Source organism: Lonchura striata, chromosome 3 (genome assembly GCF_046129695.1).
Source record: "Lonchura striata isolate bLonStr1 chromosome 3, bLonStr1.mat, whole genome shotgun sequence".
Classification (NCBI taxonomy): Eukaryota; Metazoa; Chordata; class Aves; order Passeriformes; family Estrildidae; genus Lonchura; species Lonchura striata.
Window position 1 is genome coordinate 64,966,020 of NC_134605.1, and position 18,276 is coordinate 64,984,295.

General features: G+C 36.4%; 1 protein-coding gene across 1 annotated transcript in view; it reads left to right on the forward strand.

Annotated features, from left to right (window-relative positions):
- MAN1A1 (mannosidase alpha class 1A member 1) overlaps window positions 1-18,276 on the forward strand; it is a 139,380-nt gene that overhangs the window by 74,656 nt on the left and 46,448 nt on the right. The window contains exon 5 of the mRNA XM_021547138.3: window positions 4,595-4,689. Coding sequence (XP_021402813.2) covers window positions 4,595-4,689 — 95 coding nt within the window. The remainder of the gene's footprint in view (window positions 1-4,594; window positions 4,690-18,276) is intronic.

An 18,276-nucleotide genomic window follows, 5' to 3' on the forward strand; every position in this document is an offset into this window, starting at 1 on the left:
CTGGCTTGGTGTGTGTGTTGCCTATGGAATGAACAGACTGTAATAGGAAAGACGAGTGTGTGCAGAAGTGAAGTGGATTTCTTGTTTACCTACCAGTGCTTACTCAAATATTGCTCAAAGAATTGCTGGCTTGGAGTAATGGTTGTGGTCTGACATGCTTTTGTGTTTGTAAGGGAGTCAAGACTGGTAACTCAAAGGACAATGAAGGTGCTTCTTTATTAGTCCTGAGGTTATTTTAACAATTCACAATCTACTAATATAAACAGAGATTGAAATAGAAAGTGTAGTAACTATCCTCTGTCTAATCTATTGTATGATTGTAGTAAGTATCTAATTTTCTAAGTGCTGATTTTGAGTAGGACTGCAGAGTGTGAAGGAATCTCTACATATTTCATGGAGGAGTCCATCTTACACAGGACCTTCACACAGTATGAATCAGTATTATACTTTTAAAAAATGCTAGTAACACCTTAGAGTTTAAAAAGATCTCACATCCAAAGTCTGACTACTAGCAAAAATTAGCTTAAAGAGAAATGCTTTAGAAAGCATTTTGTATGCTGCCCAACTTTATAGTTTTAAATACTGATCATGTATTTGTGACTTGTGTCAATTATAATTTTCTTTCCTGAACCACAGTGCTTCACTTAAGAATAATTTTCTTTGTTGTAGTACAGTGTTTAGCTGAGTTAAATATCAGTGCAATTTTTAGTGGCTTCATTGCTCTTTAAAGGTAATCATAGTACTTTGCTGTGAATCCTCAATTTAAAAGAAGGGATTGATGGCTGTGTGGCTTTGTGGCTTACTCTGTGCACCACCTGGTAAAGGGAATGCAAATATGCCAGGTAAGTAACTCCACAGTCCCCTTCTTTAAAAAGTATGCTGTCTAAATATGATAGAGCATTGGAGAAAGTGATAGAGGCCTCGGGAGTGCTTTGTAGACTTTTATATTGGTAGGTGAATGTTTAGACATGGAGTGAAGGGTGGGTTCAGGTATAGGACTATGACAGCTTCTCCCAGGTCTGACCCAGTTGGAGTACTCCTTGTAAGTAATCTTTCTGCTGGATGAGCATTCTTGAGGAAAAGCCAGAAAGGCCCTTGAGGCTCTACAGATAACCACTGGGATGGGAAATTTTGCCCTGGATGTTTTCCTTTATTATATATAATGTCCCTGATTTTTGTGCCCTGTCATTTCTGCCTTTGTTTTCTGCTTCTCATAATGGCTGTCATAGTTTGTGCTTACCAAACAATCACTTTACTGGTGGTAGTGGAGAAGGATCAGGGCTTGGCAAAAGTTGAAATTCAATTCCAAAGCAGAGATAATAAGTAGAAGTTCCTATTGTCTATTTACTTTTATTACCCCCCCAGAAAATCTTATCCAGTACAATGTTTATTTCTTGTCCAATATTGTAGGTTTCTGCAGAAGAGAAATACAGTGAACATTGTGGATGGTGTACAATAATTGCAGCACCTGCTTCTCCTATTATTATTAACTTCTAAAGTTGAAAATTGAGAAATTAAGGGGTTCCCTTATTTATCTTCACCCTTTTACCCTTGCTGAAAGAGTATAATTTTACTGCATGAGGCTGCAATTTGTTGTGCTCAGTGTTGTTGTAGTAATGTCATTATTGTCTATGCCATTCTACTTCATAGATAGTAATTTACCTGTCAGTTGTTCAGCCATGTTAAATAAGACCTAGAGATAAAAGTAGACAATGTTCATAGTTGATTTTTATTTTTAACTTTGGAAGGAGAAGGAAAATCACCAGCATGCATTAGTAATAACCTGTTGAAATTCTCATGTAAACAATAAGTGCATCTTCACTTCAGCATTTGTTTCAAAATTGTACAATTGTTTAAAAATATTTTAAAATTCTTTTTTCCTAATTGCCTACTATGAAAATGGCTTAATGCATTAGAAGAGGTGCATTTTGGACGAGAAAGAAGTTGGAATGCCTGGCTTCACTGTGTATTCTAATGCTGGTGTTCAGAGTACTAGCTGTGACAGGACTGAATTACCTTTTCCTTCTATAGCCATACATGGAACAATAGTTATTGCTTTGTATTTCATGTGTTTATTTTTGATAGCCATTGTTTGTGACATTTCTGTAAAATAGGCAATTTTTATTTTGAGAGAATTTGTTGTTTATGTATAAAATATATACAGTAGAATTTTAAAAGTATGTTAGAGTTGGTAGAAATACTTCAAAGTAAAGCATTATTGCTCTACATCACATTTTTGTCCAGAAGCAATTATTGTAAAAGATCTCATTCTGGGCTCACATTTTGAATGATGTAGGATTGATATAGATTTCAAGGACAGCAGGTACTAAGCCTTGCTGCCTCTGCTGTGGTTAAGTGTCTATGTTTTGAAAGGGAGATCTTCTCTTGTCCTTACATAAACATCTAAAAAGAACACATGTGGCACCTTTAACAGTTCTGTAAGATATCAATCTAGCCCCTTTAGGTATGGCTAAGGTAGGGGGTTTATGCTGTGCAGCAGATGCTTCTACAGAATGTCAGGGTCCTGGTGTGCCCATGGCTTAGGAGGATGATTGCAGCCACTCTCCTGTCAGTACTTCAATGTTTCAGGGCAGAGAGGCTGATGAGTTGATCACACATAGGCTGTGAAAGGCTGAGGGAGGCCTCACTTGTGTTAAAATAATAAAGGATAGGTTTGGCTTCAGCAGACCAAGGTGAAAAATGTGGCTGTGAAACCAGGAAAAGCTTGTGCACTCCAGGTGGGTTTCTGTCCCTTGTTCCTCCCAAGGAAATCTGTTAAGAGGTGATTATGTTCTGCACCAACTCATTCTGAGTGTTCACCAAGGCTTTAAGCCTTGGGATGACTGAATTATGTGCTGGATAAAGATCACAAATCCATAACTAATTCTCATCAGAATCCATATAATTGGTAAACTGGGAAGTCAGAAATATAATGGATTGTGAAGGGATTTCCAGGCAAATTGTTTTCCCTGCTTTGCTTCAAGTTTCTCCCAGAACTCTGATGCAATCCACTCAAGAAAGTTTTCTGACTCCAGACATAATTTGGCTTGAAATTACTTAACCTCCCTCAAAATATCTTTTACTGTAATTCTAAATCTTGGACTGTTGCCAGAGACATCTTGAGATCTGTATCATGTGGAGGGACTGTGGGATGGGATAGAGCTTTTTTATAGTAACATGATTGTTCCAGAGTTTTATATTTACTCCTGATCACATATTTTTCAGTAATAAAAATCTCCTTTCAATTAGGCTTTTAGAAAGTAGTGTTTTACAAATTTTATTTTATCTTTGTGGAAAGTAATTTCTTCATTATCTTGTTTTGCCCAGCAAATGTTTTTATATATTCACATAAACATATATGCATGGCTGCACCACAAGGTGCATCAGATGTACAAACTGATTTCTAATACATAAATAAATATAAATCCATCATAAATATGCCTGGGGAGAAAAAATTAGTTGAAAGGAAGCATTATTAGAAAGAGAGAACAATGAAGGTGACTTTGCTATTTTGACTACTACACCTGGGATAATCCCTTTCAGTGTTGCACAAGATCCCAGTGTAATTCCAAGCAGATAGGCCTTGAACAGCCACATATTGAAATCACTAAATAGGTTTCTATATTTAAGTTGGAACAATATTGTTTCTAATTAAAAACTCTTAGTAGAGTACTCAGTGCACAAACAGTAAGGTTACTGTAACCTGAGCTGGCAGTTGAAGGAAAGCAAAATCCTCTTTGTTCCAGCTTTTTAACTATTTACCTAGACACAAAAGTTCCTCTTGTTAAATTGTCTGTCATTCTTGTGAGCGTATGGTAAACTTGGGGTCTTTCTGCTTCATGTTTTTGAAATGGAAGCTGAAACTTTTTAGATGCTGCATATCAGTTAAGTCTCATTGGCTGCAGGGTTATATTCCAATATATAACTGATTAATTGTGGTACTGACACTCTCTGGGTATAAGTCAGCTGAGTCCATAAAGACTGTAGTACTGCAAAATGTGTGAGGTTTATTTTTCTGGTGATGTGGGGGGGTATTTTTGCCACAGTCTGCCTGTGCAAGGTTGGCAGCACAGCAGCCACGTGGCGATGCAGACCAGGCTCCTGCAGCGTGCTGAGCCCCGTGATAAACTGACAGAGAGCAAAGGTGGCCTTGCTGCTGCTGTGTCCCCAGGCTCCAGGAGGACGTGGCACTTGGGGCAGGGAGCTGCTGGCCAGCCAGCCAGGGTGCAGCAGCATCCTTGGCTCATGGCCCCTTCCCTGAGCACAGGATGCGCTCCTGGCTGCCCCTGCCAGGTGTGTCCTGCTCTGCAGTGTCGGGTCTGGCTGTACTGGTGGCTCTGGCTCGATGCCACTGGTACCAGGAGCAGGTCACCTGGGAATTGTCACTGTGTGTTCCTACTGTGTGAGTTCTCACCTCTCAGGTGCAATGGAAACAGACTGTGGTGCTTCGTTCCTTTGACGTCACGCTAAAGGAGCAAGGATGCTTCATTGGCTGAGATGGATTGTACCTTATGGTCAATAATGATATTAGCTAAATTAATTTAGTTGGAGCAACAGTGCATTTTCCAACACTTGGTTTCTTCTTAACTTTCAGATTTTCCGAAAAAAGGCAGTGGAACTTGGAGAGAAATTGCTACCTGCTTTCAACACTCCCACTGGGATACCTTGGGCATTGCTTAATATCAAGAGGTAAAACTATTGCTTTTTAGTGACTAGAACACATAAAAAATTATGTTTAATCCATCTTTGCCACAAAACTATTACAATTGCTGCAGAGTTTTTGTCCTTCTGGTTCTATAGTTAATATTGGGAAATTTAAGTGGATGTATGTTGCACGGAGAAGGATACATACAGAAATACATTTATTCATTGCAGAACAGTGTTTTTGTCAGTTAGTATGTTGCTCATCGTGAAGTCTTTTTGGTGTTGTTTTAGGTAGGCTAAGAGCATTAGGACGTGTGCTTCTTTGAAAGTTTTCTATCCACTTTGTACTCTTATTTTTACCTGTTCTCAAATATAGTATGAGCATGTCCTTCATATCAAGAAACAAGTGGAATACTGGCTACAAGAGACTCACTGTTTTCTACCCTCTCCCAAGGAGTGGTTTTGCTTTGGGCAGTCGTGGTTTGAAGGCAGCTCTGTGTTTGTTGCTCTTTAGGAGATGCTTGCTTTCCTGAAGTCACTCTTGCCTCCAGTGTCTGGCTCCAGACAGGTCAGCAATTTCTTGGTCCAACACAGGACTGCTACCTGTGATACTGTGCTGGTAAAGAAAATGGTTTCTTTGCACTGCTTGGTACAGAATATTGAAAATTACACCTGTGGGGTGTATTTGTTTATTCGTAAGTATACATCAACTTTCTTCATACTGATAATAAACCTCAGCATCACTCATCAGAAGAAGGTGAATAAAAAGGAATTTCACATGTGCATGTGATGGTGATGGGGTTTTTGAGTGCCTGCCTCCTTGACAGTCAGCATCTTCCGCTGTTCCCTGCTTGCTCTGTATTTGGGAGTCCACCTTTTCCCCCTAGGGGGATGGACATTGACATATTGCTTGATTAGCTATGTTTGCTTGTAGCTTCCCAGTAAACTGCTCAGGGCCAGTCCTACAGAAATCCCTGGCATGTCAGTTCAGACAGGCTTTTCTTCCACCTTCCTTTCAAGCAACAGTGAGGTAGAAAGCCAAAAAAAGCACATCTGTGTGTGGGAGCAGGAGGGAGTTAGTGACTCCTGAACTTTCTCATCATTGAAGGGGCTGGTTAACTGCTGTCTGGTGATAATCTGTGGACTTTGGCTGGTTACTTACATGCATGCTAACAATTTTTTCACAACAGTCTTTAATAAATTCTGCACAAGTTCAGTAGTACAGCAGCTTGAGGCATGCTGGTTATTTGTTTTTAAGCTGTTAGAGAAAATTCTGAATACAAAAGCCTTGTGTATGTTTGTAATTGTAACACAATGATACCTTGTTCCACATAGTATATTTAAGCATGCTTAAAGTATTCAGGCTAAAAATATGTCTTTTATATAGCCCTTTATCTAAATCCCTCCTTAACTGTTAATATTTCAATGTTCCTTTTGCATATAGTTCAAATTATGTGGTTGATCTTTATGGTTTGTTCCTAACTTCTCACAACAACTGATGTGGGGCACTACAGATGTCAGCTGAAAAAAGTGCAAGGTGGTAATGCAAAAGGGATTTGTTTCTTACCTGGCACAAAAGTGAAAGAAGACTTCTGCTGAAATAATTTCCTTTGCTGTGGCAGAAAAATTGGCGTGAAATGCTGGGTTCTTGGTTATTCATTCTGAATCCTTGCACATCTGCCTAGCTTTGACCTTCAGTAGATGACTTCCATAATACTGTGAGTAAACAAATATGCTGTCATCCAGGCTTAGGAAATGCTAAGCCACTGAAGCCTGCATACATTGCAGATCTAATATGCCTCATTTCTGATTAGTATTTTGTTTGATTTTATTTTGATTTATGCTTCAAATTGGAAAACACTCACAATAGATTATGGATGTCAGTGGTTATTTTTAAATTATTATTTATGGATTAAGAGATGAGCTGGATATTTGTTTAACTTTGCAAATGTTCTTCAGAAAATAGTTGGTTTTCTCTGCTCATCCTGTATCATCATAGCCAGACTTGCTCTCTCCTTGCATGCCTCTGTGTCTAAACATATATATGTGCTTTTGCCTCCTTGCTCCAAAGACATCCAACTGAAGTATTATTCTCTTTATCTTTTCCATTGTTTCAGTTCATCCTGCCTCTTTCCTCACCACTTAGTAATCATGGGACACTTACAGTCTTGTTTGTGGAACTCTTTTTATCAAATATGATAAAAAGTTCATTGTACTATTCTTCAGCTAAAAATACTTGCCAATTCATGAGTATGTTTGCTTGAAAAACTTCCTTTGGTCTCTAAAGTACAATTCGAGTAATTCAATCAGTGGTTTGTAGCAGGATTTCCTTTTCTTTCTTTCTAAAATTTCAGTTGCACTTGCACATTTCTGATGTTGCTTTGTATTTTCAGTTCATCTTCAGCATCTGTTTTTCACTAATGCTTCTGCTGCAAAATTTGAAGTTCCTTCTATGGCTCACTTGCTCATTTAAGTAAACTGTGTGGTATAGCACTTGTGGTCTCTTCTGGCTTTAAAACAGGGTTAGAAAGAGCTGTAGAGAGAGAAGTGTATAAAACACTGGTGGGTTGACATACAGGTTTGAGTCTTATTTTTGGGGAGAAGAAGCACGAAACTGGCAAAGCCACTTTTATTTCTTTATTTGCTTACTAATTTATTTTCCACTCTCACACAAATCCTTTGTTTAGATAGTTCCTCTTCAGTACTTTTACAATGCCAACTATAACAGTTTCTGAAAATATCACTAGATTCCTTTTTTTCTCCTTCCTAGTAAGCTACGACAATCTGATTTCTCCATGCTAAAACTGTCATTTCTCTTTTTCTCTATAAACTTTAAGTAGTTTATAACTAATCAGTCAGATTGCTTGTGTATTTCTGTAATTTACCTCTCAGATTTATAGAAATTTTAAAAATCTGAAATTATAACTCAGTGAGTTAAGTAATTTTAACAAATACCCAGACTTGCATCAAGTTTCCAAGATCAAATAATCTTTTTAACACATCTATTTATTATTACCCCTGTAACTATTAAAGGGAGAGCTGTGTGGGACTTGTGTTTATGGGATGATGGGCAATTGTCAAATACAGAAAAGAACCAAGATTGCTGTTGTTCTGTTGAATCAATCAAGAATAAACATCAGAGTATACATAAAAGTCTGCTTTTTTTCTTCTTTCAGATGGAAATTTTGTCTTTATGTCACTTTTTCCCCCTTTGAAAGCAGACCTGTATCTGGATTTTAGTCACTATTTCCAATAAGACCACATTACTCTTTGCCAGTAAGCAATCCAGAAGAATTTCTATATGAAAGAATATATTTTCCATTAAATGTTTACTCTCTATACCTTGACCAGTTGCATAGTTTTAAGGTTTTTTTATGGTGTCTTGTGTGCTGTGATGTAGCAATACTGTTAGGCATTATAGTGACTGCCTTGTTATGAAGAATCAATGCAGCATATAAACTTTAAGTGCATCTGAAACTTTGAAAAATAGTTATGCCTTGCCTTAATGAAAAAGTTTCAACTAGAGTAAGTAATATTTTTATATCTGGAAACATAACAAACTGGAAATGGAGGTTTTTTTGGATGTCCAGCTTGCTTCTAAGTGTTGTTGTGGCTAAGGGGGATACTGTGCCTGTTTCTCTGGCTCAGTGACAAACCTAAGTTATATAATAATTTCTGGCTTAAGGGAACATGGGAAGTGTTGTATAGAAGGAAAAGCTGTGAGGTGTTGTTGGAGTGGGTCAGAGTGGCAAAGCCTAACAGAAGTTAAAGAAGAGGAGTTTGAAATACATGTGATTAATTTGTATTGAAATCAAACCACAGGGAGTAATAAGATTTACTTGACATAATTGTAGAATGTTTATTGTGTCTGGTGTCAGTTCAGGATTCTTTGCCTTTTACAGTTTAATACTGATTGTACATAAATAGTGGGTCTGAGTTGTATTCAATATAAGATATTTTATTAAATGAAATAGCAGGGGCCTTGCTAAGTGGTTTGCACAAAGTAGTTATTCATAGGTAACTGAGGATGGAAGTGACAGAGCTGTAATATTTGTGTCACTGGGATGTTGTCAGCATGATTTTAAAGCAAGGTCCTCTTTTGACTTTGAAAATTACTATTTTTTCTAAATTGCTACGTTTTGTACAGCACAGTTAAATTATGCCACCAGTCTTCCCAGGCCTCAAAGTCTTTAGTTTAAACAAGAATTTCTTGGCACTTCTGAGCCCTTTCAGCCACTCTGTATTCAGAGCAAGGTGATACGCCAATAGCAAAGTTTCAAACACTGGTTTTGCTCTCACATCATGTGGGGAAAAAAAAAAAAGAAAATAGCAAGAAAAAATTAATCCATAGCTTTTTTTTATTTAGAACAACTTTTTACCACCAGGTAAGATTTCTGTTCTGTGACAGTAGTGCTAAATGGGATGGTTCTCCCCACCATCTCAGCTTGCCCAGCAGAATCTGGCTGCTTTGGAGAGGAGTTTTGTGCTAAAATGCTACAGTTTTTGGAAGGATGGCACACACAGGTGATGTTGTCTTATGGGACACTCACTCTGCTATTTCAGGCTGCTGGTGGCAGTGTTTTATGTTGTAGGCATTTAAAGCATCTTCTCTCTCAGCACTTTCCACGTAGGTGGAAATGTGGCCAATAAACCAACCACCTTGGAGATATGAAATGTTGGTCTTTAAACAATGGGATTTGCTTGAAAATGTTTCAAAATTTCAAAGTACTTCCCAATTTCAAAACATGTTTGAAGTCTCATGGTCTTCAAAATGTCTTGTGCGTGTGGCACTTCATCAGAAAAACTCCAATATTCTTAAGGAAAGAATTCAGCATATAACAGAATGGTTCTTTTTGAGTTCTGTGACCTCTCCAAAATGTTGTAATCAATGCATTTAAGAATACATTCCTCTATAGTTTGTAAGTTTTAATGCATTGAGAAAGTTTGAGAATATAACCAAGGGATCCAAACATGTAAATTCAGTAAACCTTGTTGGCAGCTTGATTCTCCCACTTACAGTCAGAAATGCCTGAAATGTGATTGATTGTTGCATTATTTTGCAAAATTTTTGTATGGTACTCTATTCTTTAACAGAATTAACAGTTCATGCTTTTACTCGTGACACAAGATTTTACCAAGTGACACAAGAAGCACTTTCTTGCAGAGATTTAAGCAGGATGGATAATTTAATTTTCTGGTTTGCACTGCTAACTCAAGTGTATAAAATAAAAAAAAAAAAGTGCAGAATTTTCAGAGATTTTCAGAGTTAAGTAAAGGGTATTCTTTAAATTTGACTGTATTTGGCAAAAATAAACCTATTTTCAAAGAGAATTTAGAGATTAAAATCTTACAATGTCTGCACAGTTTGTTATTGTGGAATCATGCAGAAACTGCGGTTAGATTAAATCTTTAATTATAGCCATTCTGTCTAATTTTGGCATAATTTTAGAGGAAGAAATCAAAATTACCTAAGAAAAAAGCTAAAAGTAGCAGACATATTTTATAAATGTTTGTATGTGTGGTTTTAGCAAATGAGTCCACTGATGTAATAAAGTGGTAATAATAACAAAAAAGGATTTGGATATTGAGTTAAACACTGAGACTTCCCCTGCAGCAAAACAGACCAATGGAAAGCAGACTTTTGCCTTCAGGCATTTGGATCTCAGTGTGGATTTGTATTAGCACTGAATGCAAAGAAAGAATCCTGGCTGAACTTTGCCTCTCTGAAAATGATTTGTTTTGTGTTAAACATGTATTTGAGCATAGAATGATCTGCTGTCTGGATATACTGATCTCTTTCCATTGACTAAAGAAGACCTTGTACAATTAATTGAAAGTACTGACATCTTGAGATGAGGAAATTAATTACATCCTAATTTATAAGTAACTAGTGACGAGAATGATTTCAGCAAAGTCTACATTTTTTCAGCACAGGTATTTCATTTCATTGCATGATTCATAAACAAGTTTACATTTCTTGAGTTGATTGAATGTAAAACAACATGGAAAAATAGTTATGCTTGTTAAATAACAGAAAATTAGCAATTTCCATGTTTTAGGACATGTTAGAACACCACAGGAAACAAATTCCTTGCCATGTCTTTGCCTTATCTGGAATTCCTTGCTGTGTTTTCACCTCAGCTGAAATGATTATCTGGTTCCACATTGCATGATTAGTGCTTTATATTCAATATTCAGTATATGTGACCTGTGCTGATATCTGATTTACCATTAAGCAATGTAAAAAAATCTCATTTATAATAATACCACAAAAATTTCATGAGATAGTTCAAGGAATGTAGCTCTTTGTCAAGAAAGAAAAAGAACCAAGCAAAATATTATTTTGGTGATAGCCCATAATGATAGGCTTTATTATTCAACTAGCAGCTTCAATTCAATATTGTAATGCAGAATTTGTGTGGGAGGCTGCCCTCTGGCAATAACACAGGAAGAATTTGGGACCTATTATTATTATTGCAAAATATCCTTCTCAGTTGAAGTGCTTTCTTTATAGCCAAAAGAAAGATTCTAGTCCCAGATTCTAACTTTAAACACTCTTTCCACACAGTTTATCAGTGCAATGTAAAATGAATATAGATACTTGCAAGTTCATAATTATCATATTATTTATCTGTGTAAAAGCCTATGTGAGTATTAGTTATGGAACTCCTCAGCACAAAATGTACGATTACAAACACTTTATAGATCTCTGTGGTACTAACAGTAGGTAATGTTCTTTTACAAAACCAAACAAACCTGCTGCCAGACAGTCCCACAGAAACCAGCTGGCTACCAGAGAATCCATTTCATGGGCCTTGTACCCCTTATGAGCAGACACTCCCCAGGGTATCAAAACTCTCCCTGACTATCATGAGATTTTGTGTCTTGATGGCTTAAAAACATGGGGAGTTGCTTTTTTTTAGTATGTTATTTTTAAAGAAGATATAAAGGTTTTCTGTGCCAGAAAGGGGAAGGATAAGCAGGTTGAACTGTTTTGCGTTTTGCCCTAGAAGAAATCAGGATTAGGAAGTTCATATGCTAATTCATGGCATGTACCAAGCATGTACATCCAATTTCCTGCTAGACTGGTTGTAACCAGCCCTTCACTGAAATGCAGTGACATAGGGTGGGAAAGTTGCATCAGATCCTCAGTTTGCTTCCTGAGAGAAAACCATTCTTGCTCCTCTGCAAGTTTTTGAAATTGGATTTATTGAAAATAGGATTTTATAAATGAGCCAGATGGCTAAGGGTGTTGCTCGCACTCCTGCTTTAGCTGGATAAGTGCTGTTATCTCCTCAAAATTGGCAGCTAATCAGGAGTTGTTTGCATGCCATACCTTCCCATTGCCTAGGAGTTGCAAGGGAACCCTTTGTGTTGAATTGCCATATTTGACAGTTGGAGTTGTTTGCGAAGATGTGCAGGATGAAGCTCAGTTCCAGATGAGATACGTGTGCATGTTGCAGGAACAAGCTCCTGCTGGAGTGGGACACTGCAAAAGGCACTGTGAAGCAGCCTGAGGAGCATTTGTCCTGCCCTGAAATCAAGTGCCCAGGGCTTGGCTTTTCCTTGGCTAATACTGACTGTGCTGGGAACGCTGACACCTGAGTGTAGGCACATTCATCTTTGCACTTGGTTAAAGATCATTTCCCTTTTAATTGCTTGTATCATGTATGACCTAATTTTCATCTGTGTATAGTAAATGATACTCTTGTAGCAGAAAAAATGTGACTGTCAAAAGAGGCTTCCTTCAGAGGGAAGGGAACCAGTTTCTAGAGACTTCAGATTTCATTAAATGCAAAAAATGAGCACAAGTAGTTCTCAGTCTCTTCCACCACAATTCAATTTACCTCAGAAAAAACACATTATCTAAAAACAATAGTTGTGTTGAGATTGTTCCACCTAAGAGTTTTCCAATGGACAAATTAGAAAGTCACTTATGAATTGTTTATTTTATGTATTTGTTACAATCCATGTAACATGTAATTTGCAGGATTTTGCCTGCAAAATCCATGACTCATTTCTCATTAGGGAAATCCTTGAAATGACCATGAGAAGCGGGGGGGGGGGTGTTGGGGGGGTTGAATTTGCAAAGTGCTTTGCTTGTGTATTTTAGCTGGAATTTGACACACCTGGTTAAATTCTCAGATGTGTGGGTTGTTTGATTATTTTTCCTATAGTGGTTTAAGCATCTATATGATGTGGCAGATAGTAATGGTAGATAGTAAGGATTGAGATTGACCAAGGAAATAGCTTACTGATGTTTATATTTAATCTGTATTCTTACCATCCTAAAATGATGAGTATCAACAAGAGATGCTAACTGTGTTTTTCCAGAAATCATTACTGAGAACAGATTCTACTGTTATCTTCACAGAATGTTGGATTTTTTTCCCTTGCTCAAAAAGGAATTTCCTTCTTGAAGTACATCTTTGGTTTCAGATAACACATAGATGTGTAAATATTGGTAAATCTTTATTCATAATTTTCTGGTTTCTTACTGCTGCTGATGCAAGTGGCTCTCTCCTTAACCTCCACCAAACCGCGCTGTCTCAGCTGGACAGCCAAAACTCTGCTGCAGCTGACACAGCTACAGTGCATCATGTATATTACAAATACCAGTTTTAATTATCTGAATTTTCAACTTCTCTTTTTAGCACTTCATAATCTAATTAATACTGTGAAACTTGAGTTTTGTGGTTTTCGGTTTCATTGTACTGGTGTTGAGGAGTGTGTGTTGTGCCATTTTTATAAGCATGTTTAATTTTAAGATGACTGTTCATAACTGCTTCTAACACCTTTTGTTATTCTGAAATTCATGGTATATGTGTTTTCATGGATATGTCAGATACTCTTGCAGTACAATTTCCATTTAATCTTTTTGATTGACATTTAAAACAACAAATTAGCACAAAATGGGCTTTTTTCCCCTAGAAACAGTCTGTTGTATCAAAATAGTAAGAACATTCATACAGATTCATGTTTTGCTTTACCTTTTAACAAAAACAAAAGTTTATTATTTGTAATAATTCAGTTATATTTAAGATTTGGTGAGAATTCAAGAGTTTGGTTTTTTTTTAGATATGATGTAAGTATCAATTGCTTGCCTGCTTGCATAATTACTGATCGTTATGTGCATTTTCTCAGCTTTATGACCAGCTTCATACACCCAGCAGAATAGAGAACACCTAATTGTTTTTAAACAATAATCTCAGCATTAAGTACAGATGTCTGTGATGCTGTGTTTGTTACTTTCAGTTATCTAGATGTTGATCATTATAACAGCCCAGTTTTTGGTTGGTAAAAAGCTATGTTGTTTCTTACAGTGTCCCTTAAACATCCAGATATTTAATCTAAGTTGCAATTTTTTAGTACAAGATTCTGAGATCATCCAGTTCCTTTTTGTGGTAAGCTTTCTGTAAATTAAAACCATTGCCATCTATCTTTGATCCTGCTCTACTTCATGTATTTTCTAAACTTGCTACTCCTCTTCCATGCTTGCTCCCCTCTTCTAATCCATTTTGATTTTGGAGGAGAAGCACACCAGTGATCATTTTCAGTTCAAATAGGTTTTTCTACTGAGCTGTGATTCTGTCCTTGCCTACACATCCTCCACAAGAGGAATCTGAGTCCTGGATATATCATGTTTTCCTGACCTGGGGGTTGCTTCTCTGAGCCGTTTTCCACATGTTTCAGTTTGATGTCAGGTGAAAATCAATATTTGAGAATTGTATTGGTTATTATCCCACATATGTGTCCTGAGACTTCTGGGCAGACTGTTACTCATTTCCTCCCCTTCCTATCTTCCATCCTCCTTCCTATCTTCTTTACCTCCTTGCTTTCCTACATCCCTAATGTTCTTGAGGTCACCTTGTTGATTGTCTCTCTGCAGCCACTCAATGGGACACATACTAAAGTTGCTGCTTTTAGGTACAATCATTTATGGAAGAGTTGATCCATCATAAATCCTGCTTTTCCGAGTGTATTATCTAGTACATTGTTCCTTAAGATCTTAAATATATTGAAATATTTGAATATTCTGGAAAGAGTGCTAATCAAGCCTATGTGTATTTTGGTATACATTTGGGGGGGAGGAGGTGTTTATGTATACCTCAGCACAAACTTATAGATGTTTTACATGTATGTATAAAAAACATATTTATAATATTTGGGAAATTGACAATTGAGCTTCTCTAGGGAAGCTTGGGAGAAAAAAAATACATAATAAAAAGCTTGTGCCTGCCTCTGCTGAAGGCTATATTCTCTGTTAAAATGCCTTTTCTTATCTCTAGTCTTTCACAAATACAAAATTTCTTTATCTTTACCATTCCCCAGAAGACTTCATGAACATTAAAAATCACAAACACACAAATAAGAAATATTGTCAACCTATGTTTGTTGCTGGCATTTGCTCTTCCCTTTTTTTCACACTTAAACTGACTATGTGAAGACTTCTATTAGATCAAAATAGAATAAGCCATCACACTTTGGATGCCACAATGTTATAATTCTTGTATTTCTCATCTTTTACAAAGGAAGAAAAGTGAGGAGAGGGGAAAAAATATACATTTTAAGCAGTAATGAGGGTGGAGAAATACGCCAACTTGCGGGCTTAATGCAAAATGAAAAAATGGTGCACTGACTTTAGATGAATAATCCCTTCCATTTTATAAAAACACCTTTTGTTACTAATGCAGATATGGAAACAGATAGGGGAATATATGCTCTTTGAATGCTGTTTTAATTATCTTATCTGTATTTATAATTGAATGCTCTTGATGAGAAGTTTGATGAACTTTACCCTATATATCTATAAAGTTGTTTTCCTTTACTAGTTCTCAAAATTTCTTGCAATATATGCAAAGGTCTGCAGCACTTTTGATGATTTCTAATGACAAAGTCAGTTGAAAAGAAATTTTCCAAGTCTCAGCAGTGAAGGTTTTCAACAATGCGCCTATGAATAAACCCTGTTTTCCTGTTCAAAATACCTCGGTACACAGTATCCACTTCTAAATTTTGTCATTAAGAAGATTCTTTAAGAATTCATTTTTAAGCTTTTGTGGTTTTTATACCAACTACACTACATCAAATTATAATTTATAATTTATTGGCTTTATTACAGCACTTTATTAAAATGTCAGAAGATTCAGCTTCTAGGCAGGGTATTAGTGCAAGAGCTGTGCATGCAGTGTTCTTCACGTATGGAAATAGCTATGGCAGTTATGTTCTGCAGCATGAATTAACAAAGATTGATTGCAATCTGTTTTTATTAACTCAAGGAAGAAAAGCAGTGTAGTGATATTAAGAAAATTAATTATAACTTTCTAATCTAGTAATTAATGTGCAGCTGGGCATGAGTGCAGTTAGTGCATTTCAGTAATTTGGCAGTCCTCACAAATTATCATAATCTGTTTTAAGGTAGACAACTGTTCTCTAATCCTTGCTCAGATTTTTATAATCTTTAGCATTTCAGAATTATTTTAACAGCATAGATGTTGGATATGGCCTTTTACCATAATAACATGAGCTGAAGTTCAGCTTTGTCTTTCAGAACTGTAATTTTTAGAACCATCTATCACTCTTTTCCAGTGTTGTCCTGAAATTTCTTCTGAAGCAGTTGTATGAAACAGTGATTACTGGTCATTGACCTGCATATGTTGAAGTGTCTTAAAATGCTACTGAGAATTTAATGTATCCTGTAAATCGAGATGCTTCCAATTAAATAGAGTCCTTATGATAAAAACTTTCAAAACTAATAAAGTAATATAATGATGTGACTAAAGCTCTTATTAACTTAATTTTGACTAATAAATGTAACCAATGCAATTAATGTAATGGTCATACTAGTCTGCATTTTTTCATACCCTATCCCTATATGTTTTTCAGAAATGCAAGGAGAAAATAGAAATTACCTAGGTGTGTTGAGTTAGCACAACAAGGTGACTTGAGGGGGAGAGTAACTGTGCCCTTCTTGCTTTCTTTATGAGGCATGAAGGTTATTGTGGGTCACCCCAAGCTCAGAGCCTCTTGTCTATTAGGAAATTAGATGATACTGAACAGAAATTTCATCCAGGATCATAGCAGCAAAACTGATAAGAGAAAATGTTCTTTAGCAGACCGTGTGGTTTTGCAACTATCAAACGTGATCTTCTAAACTCTGTTAAGAATTGTAATCTTCTCAGTATGGTTTATATTTAGTCTTGTTTTTAACAAGTAAATGGGAAGAAGCACAAAGCATCTATGTAGATCAGATGCTTATGATGGTCTAAAACTATTCCGTATCCTTACACTGTCAGTGAACAGGTAGTTAAAACCACCTGATTTATTTATATAAGACTTCTAAGGAATTTGGTTGTCTTGTTTTAGGAATTTTGTTCTTAGGTTTTCATTAGGAATGCATTAGAGAAGGTGTTCTGGGAGACCAAAAGCCAGAAGTTTTCAGTCTAGTGAATCTTGACTTCTTTTGTGACAAAATTGCAACAGAAAATGGACAACATTTGCCAGAAGAGCTTTTCTCCTAGTACTTGAGACATTCTCCAGGAATTTAGCAAGCTTGGGTTTCTCGCTTCTCAGACATGTTCTTTTCCTCTCTAGATTATTGCTTCCTTTAAAAGAAAGCATTAGCTAGAGAGTCCAAATCAGTTATTACTGGTAGGTAAATAGTGGGCAGGTTATGCCTAAGGGCTTGTGAATAACTAAGATCAAGAATCAGTGTGGGTGTCTTCATTAGCAGGTTAGTTCAGCTCAAGAGTTGAACTTCTTCCAGTCTCCCCCACTTGCTTTTTGTGATTAAATGCAAAAGTGCCTAAAAGTGGATATTTGTTTGGTACTGTTGACCTGCTTGTTCTCAAGCCATGTCGGGATCACAAACCTGGTTTTGGATTAACTAAGTGAAGCAAAGCCATCTATATAATTTGTTTGATCCAGCTCAATCTGAGCAGAGACATAGCCAAATCAAATATTTTAAGCAGAAATTAAAAGATTTGACTGCTCTATAATGACAATAAAATATACAGAGTGGGGGGAAGTGAATTACTGAGACTCTAAATTAATAAACAAATAATCAAATAAGTCTTGGCATTTTAGATAGGACCTACTTGGAAATTTTGTTGATTTATTGGAAGAGAATAAGATTCATGCAGATCTCATGTCAGTTTTTTATTTATGCATAACTCTCAGATACACAAAACAAAAAACAAAATAAACATGCAAACAAAGCAATCACAAATAAATCAAACACTAAGTATGGAACTTGCAAATTGTTTGAGGTTTGTAGTTGACCTTAATGACTATGAATAATGCATGGTGCTGGTGACCATCTTATGCTGGTTATTGATTTGTGTTTTGCAGCCAGTGGCATATCAGTGTTTTTAGGACCCTGATATTCCATTTTGTCCTTCATATCAAAAAAATTAATTGAATAAACTAGCTTGCACTTCAGAATTAACAAATGGGCAGCACTGCAGTTTATTCCATTAGTTATATTGAACAAATCACTTTGGAACAAATCAAATGAATAAAGAATATAGTGAATTTGGCTTTCTTTCTCTTTAGACACATGGTTGCAAATAATTCCTATTTTAATTGTTCAAATAATTGAATGGTTTGAATCTGCTTCAAATCCTTTTGTCAATA